This window comes from Ovis aries, chromosome 21 (assembly GCF_016772045.2).
Source record: "Ovis aries strain OAR_USU_Benz2616 breed Rambouillet chromosome 21, ARS-UI_Ramb_v3.0, whole genome shotgun sequence".
In the NCBI taxonomy this organism is placed as follows: Eukaryota; Metazoa; Chordata; class Mammalia; order Artiodactyla; family Bovidae; genus Ovis; species Ovis aries.
This window is the reverse complement of record NC_056074.1, coordinates 30,119,614-30,125,613: the sequence shown is the minus strand read 5'-3', so window position 1 is coordinate 30,125,613 and position 6,000 is coordinate 30,119,614. Positions and strand designations below refer to the sequence as shown.

At 43.7% G+C, this 6,000-nt stretch overlaps 1 protein-coding gene across 1 annotated transcript in view; it reads right to left on the bottom strand.

Annotated features, from left to right (window-relative positions):
• Positions 1-622: 622 nt before the first annotated feature.
• Positions 623-6,000, bottom strand: part of BARX2 (BARX homeobox 2) — a 78,165-nt gene continuing 72,787 nt past the window's right edge. The window contains exon 4 of the mRNA XM_004019540.5: positions 623-1,592. Within this exon, the coding sequence (XP_004019589.3) occupies positions 1,326-1,592 (267 nt within the window). The 3' untranslated portion in view covers positions 623-1,325. The remainder of the gene's footprint in view (positions 1,593-6,000) is intronic.

Sequence of the window (6,000 nt, the reverse complement as noted above, 5' to 3'; positions counted from 1 at the left end):
CAGGACTCACCTGCTTATTTTGGCCATGGTGACACCGCCTGGTGGGCAGATCCTAAAGCCCTGGGTGGGGTGGGCTCAGCTGAGAGAGGCAGTGGCCAACAGCTGGGTGTGGGCTGCATGAACTGGTTTGCAGAGGCCAAGTCCTTACCTCCATGTTAAGAGAGAGACTGCTTTCTCTTTGTTGATCTCAACGGCCAAGGGAAGGCACGGCCTTAGCAAAGTTGAAGTGGCAGTCACGATACTTAGTTCTGTCGAAGGAGCTGTATACTACAAGCTCACAGGCTTAAGAGTTTTGGGGTTTTTTTTTCTTAATTTTATCTTTGGGTGTGCTGAGTCTCTGTTGCTGTGTGTGGGCTTTCTCTAGTTGTGGTGCAGGGGCTTCTCACTCCAGTGGCTTCTCTTGTTATGGAGCATGGGCTCTAGGGAGCTCAGGCTCAGCACACGGGCACACAGGCTTAGTGGTCCCATGGCATGTGGGATCTTCCCAGACCTGGGGTTGAACCTGAGTCTCTTGCGTCTCCTGCATTGGCAGGCGGTTTCCTTACCACTAGCACCACTCTCTTTCCATAGGATGTATTCAAGAAGATCTAAATATACTCCCCGGAAGAAACAACACATCCCATCCTTTTTGAAAGATTTATTTTTAATTAAAAAATAAAAGTTATCTTAACATATCTGCATTGCAGCTTCAGGGATGGCAACTGAATCAAGCGAGAAAAACAAGGTTTATCAGTTCCTGGGTCACCTGACTACCTTATAATGGGTACAAAGGCACACGTGTCTTCAAACAAACTTTATTCTATTAACTCAAAACTCCCTTCCCCCAGCTCTTACTTGCCCGCCCTCACCGACCACCCCTCCCCCCCAAAAAAAAACAACAATCAAAAACATTAAATTCTCTTTTAAAACTACAGAAATAAGTGCTGAGTCAGCAAGGAACCTGGGCATGCTGCCCACTCCTCCATCTCTCTCTGCTTTGATGGCTAGCTGCTCCGAGGCTGGTCGGAGTGTCCCCATCATGCCAGGGGGAGCTTGGACCCGGACAGCTCCACGGCGTCACCCCAACTGGGGCCGGCAGTTCCAAGGCACTGTGTCCCTTAGTCAAGGGCTTGTGTGTTTTAGGCAGCCTTTCAGGAAGAGCAGGCCAAGGCTAGCAAGTCTTCCTCAAAAGCTGGAGCTGAGAGCCGTGGGCAGGAGGGAGGGAGCCGGCTGTGGTCTTCTCCCCCAGGTCACGGGCTCTCGGCAGCTTTCTTCTCCCTGGTCTCCCTGCCCTCTCTCTTTCCCTTCTTCCCAGTCTCCCCCTTCCCCGCACCAAGAGTTTTATTTTAGCTTGATGGTGGGGGTTCCGGAGAGGTTACTGGCAACTCCTGGGCCTGGCCTGGGGACTCGGCCACCTCCACGGGGACAACGCGTGCCTTTGGTTCCTGCGTATCACAGAGCCCCTCCAGGCCCTGGGAGGGCTCCCGGAGCTCCTGGCTCTGAACCTGACTGTTCAGCTTCTCTTCAGCTTCGATCTCTTCTGATGTGGGGATGGAGTTCTTCTTGGGACGACCTTTAGGTTTTGTGGGTGCTTCCTGTCCACCTTTAAGAACCTACGTGGGAGACAAATGAGATCAAATCTAAGAAATAACTTCTTCCCTCCACTTTCCCATTCCCTCATCTCTGAACCAGTGATCCCCAACATTTTGGCACCAGGGATTGGTTTCGTGGAAGACGGTTTTTCCACAGACTGGGGACGGGATGGTTTCAGGATGATAAAGGCACATTACATCTTATTGTACACTTTATTCTAATTTTTTTCATTGCATCAGCTCCACTTCAGATCATCAGGCATTAGATCACAGAGGTTGGGAACCCCTGCTCTAAACCATTCCTTCCCGGCAGTGAAGTTGCAAAGTTTGGCAAAAAATATTCTCCCTGAGTCACCTGCAGTCTATAAAGACAGCTTCATTCATGAAAGGTCCGATGCACTTTTAGTCAATATGATTTCTATTAAATACAATGATCATAAATACATTAAAAATCCAACTTCAAAAATTGGGAAATAAATGAAAATTAAAATATGAGTGTGACAGCAAGTTGATAAGTTAAAAGAAAAAAAACAGTGTTTGTCACAAACAGGAAAATAAACACTCATATGCCTGTGTAAAAGTGTAATTGGTACAGCTTTTTCAAAAGACACCCTGAGGATGCAAATCAAAAGTCTTAAAAAAAATGTGCATAATGTTTGACACAGAAATTCTACTTCTAACAATTTAGCCTAAGGAAGTCATCAAAGATTGGGACAATGATTGATGTGCAAAAATGTTCATTACAAAATTGGCAACAACAGCAAAAAAAAAATACTCTAAAGTTTTCACCATATAATTGAGTACATAATTATAGTATATGACAGAGAGAAAACTTAACAATCATTATAATCATTATATAGAACATATAATAACATGAGAAATATTAACATATTTTTGTGAAAATTGGTTCTAAACCAGCATAATTTAATTTGGTGGCTAGACAACTACACACTACCCTGCTTGTAGTCTCAAGATCAAGGATAATTTCAATTCTTTTTCTTTTTTTATGTATTTTTAAATTTTTCAACAATGGTCATGTATAAGTATTTCTGTAATCAGAAAAGGAAATACGAAACATATGGTTTTATGTTGTTTGAAGCAGCAGTAATGCATAGGAGAGAGTGTGTTCTTGTTTTGAAAGTAAAATAACTAAACACCAACTGTGCCCCTTGTCTACTTTGCTTTTGGGAGAGTCCTTTGAAGACTCTGGGCCTCAGTTTCCTATTCTGTAAAACAGCGATGCGTGCGTGCGTGGTAAGTCACTTTAGTTGTGTCCAGCTCTTTGCAACCCTACGGACTGTAGCCCAGCAGCTCTTCTGTCCTTGGGATTCTCCAGGCAAGAATACCGGAGTGGGTTGCCATTACCTTCTCCAGGGGATCTTCCCGACCCAGGGATAGAACCTGGGTCTCCCGCATTGCTGGCAGATTCTTTAGCATCTGAGCCACAGGGGAAGTCCAAGACTGAGGAATTTCCAGACTGTTCTCTTAAAGCAGAAGCTTTGTTATATTCCAATCAGCAGTATGTGAGGGCCCCAGTGCTTCACATCCGCTGCAAAACTCATTATTTTTAAGGGCTGTTTTGATGGGGACCATTTTTAGAGCCTTTATTGAATTTGTTACAATGTTGCTTCTGTTTTATGTTTTGTTTTGTTTTGGCCTCAAAGCATGTAGGATCTTAATTCCCCAGCCAGGGATCAAACCTGTACTCCTTTCATTGGAAGGTTAAATCTTGACCACTGGACCAGAGGGAAGTCCCAATACTTGTTATTACCTGTCTTTTTCATTCCAGCCATCCTAGCTGTTGTGAAGTTGTTTTTCATTGTGATTTTGAGTTGTACATTCCTGATAATTATTGAAGTTGAGCATCTTTTCATGTGCTTATGGGCCAGTTGTATATCTACCTTGCAGAAGCGTCTATTCAAATCCTTTGCCCATTTAAAAATGTTGTTGTCCTTTTTAATTACTGAGTTATGAGTTCTCTATTAATACTAATATGTTGGATGAAAGCCCCTTATCAGATAGAAGATTTACAAATATATTCTCCTGTTCTGTGTTGCCTTTTCACATCCTTTCTAAAAATGTTTATTTATTTATTGGCTTCCTTGCTGCTTGGCATGTGGGATATTAGATCCCTGATCAAGGATTGAACCCATATCCCCTACATTGCATGGCAGATTCTTAACCCCTGGCAAATTAAGAAGGGAAATCCCACCTTTTCACTTTGTTGATGATGTCCTTCAACAGAACAAAAGTTTTTAATTTTCATGAAGTCCAATTTTGTTGCTACTGCTTGTGCTTTTGGTGTCTTATCTAAAAAGGTTTTGCCTAACCTAGGGTCACAAGCATTTACTCTAAAAGAAAATGTTTTCTTCTAAGGATTTCATAGTTCTTTTTTCCTTTTTTAATATTTAAATTTAATTGGAGGAAAATTGCTTTAAAACTATTGTGTTGTTTCTACCATATATCAGCATAAATCAGCAACAGGTATATGTATGTCCCCTCCCTCTGAGTTTCATAACTTTTAATTTATTTTTATTGAAGGATAATTGCTTTATAGAATTTTGTTGTTTTCTGTCAAACCTCATCATAAATCACCCATAGGAGTTTCATAGTTTTAATGTTTACAGTTAGGTTTATAATTCCTTTTGAGTTAACTTTTGCTTATGGTATAAGGAAAACCATATATTTGCACTAAACACCTCCATTTAGCTGGGCATCTACTCAGCCACTGTACTTTCAACCCAAACAGCTAACACAGAGATATTCAGGGGACTTCTAACAAGATAGAGATGCTGACAGAATCAACCTCTGGGGAAAAGCAGTCTCTATATTCCTTTTCATATGTCAGTATCTGATTTTGGTTTCAATGTGAGCACAGGCTGTTGAAAGCACCCAAATGTGCCAAGATGAAATTGACATGTTGAAAGCAGCTCCACTCAGTATGAAAGAGGTTATACAAAATCGAGTTGCCCCATGTAGTAATCAAGTTATAAAAGAGCAGGTCTAAGGAAGCCACCTAATTGGCAAAAGAAAGTCCAGCCCAGCAATTAGGGAACACCACCCACACAGCTTGGCTAGACCCCACCTGGCTGTTTTCCTACAGCATGAAAAAAAAAAATCAAAACAATCAGACCATTTTCTAAATGGAATAAAACATTCCAGCACAAGCAATAATTAGGACATAACTACACTCTTGGCTGCTTTCTGCACCTGACCTCTGGCCCCTGCCTCCCAGCACACCTGAGACATGCAATTATCTCGCAACCACCCCACTCTAGGACTACACACTCGCATGCACTCTGCGGCCCTTCTCTCAGGACCCTTCCTCCCTAGGCATCTCTGGAGCCAATTTACTTTCCTTCGTCCAGAGAGGCCAGGCAACCCATTGCACGTGAGGTCACAAGCCTCTGGGAAAAACACCCAGCGCACCATCTACTTTTCGCATGCCTCTGGGAAAAACATCCAGCACACCACCTACTCTTATTAACCTGGCCTGCTGGCAGCCTTCCTCCAAACTCTAAAACTAGATTCTCCTGTGCCCTCCTGCTGGGGATGTCAGGACCTTCCTTCTGGACCTGCATAGGTGGGCGGGGGATGGGCACATTGATGGGAGGGCCCAGCTGTCAGCGCAGAGAGAAACTTTCTACCTCCCTCACTTTTCAGGCCGAAGTGGTTTGTCATGGTGGAAAAAGCAACCCAAGGCAGAGCTGGGATTTGAATACAAAACCTCAATTGCCTGAATCTAACACTCTTATTGGTATTTCATTGCACGCAATGTACAAGGGAAGGATTCAACTGATATTTCTACCACATTTATCTTACCGACCTCCTAATCTCCCAGCAGATCCTAGGCCACGGACTCATTATCCCACGGCCTTTTTGTTCCCTTCTCTACCTGCTGCTCTATGGGAATGATGAGAGCCATGTTGTTGTCTAGCTGCTTCAGTCATGTCTGACTCTTTGCAACCCCATGGATTGTAGCCCACCAGGCTCCTCTGTCCATGGGATTTCCCAGGCAAGAATACTGGTGTGGGTTGCCATTTCCTTCTCCAGGGGATCTTCCTGAACCAGGGACTGAACCTGCATCTCCTGCACTGGCAGGTAAATTCTTCACCATGGAGCCACCAGGGACGTCTGGAGAGCCATGTAACTAATGCTATTTCTCTGAAGCTGAGACGTTCACCATCTCCAGCACAGATGTTTCCCCAGCTCACAGTTTAGCAGATTTTCTGGCCGAAGATGGGATGTTCCACTCAACTCAAGCCTGAATGTTAAAGCACTAACTAACCGGGGAAGGCCTGCAGGTGGGGAGGATGCAGAAAAACACCTGACTGTCTTAACCAGCATCCCGGAAACTTGCAGAATTCATTTTCAGGTTATCTCTCCTGGCCTCCAAAAGTTTAGATTTTCTGGAGACATGAATTTTGTG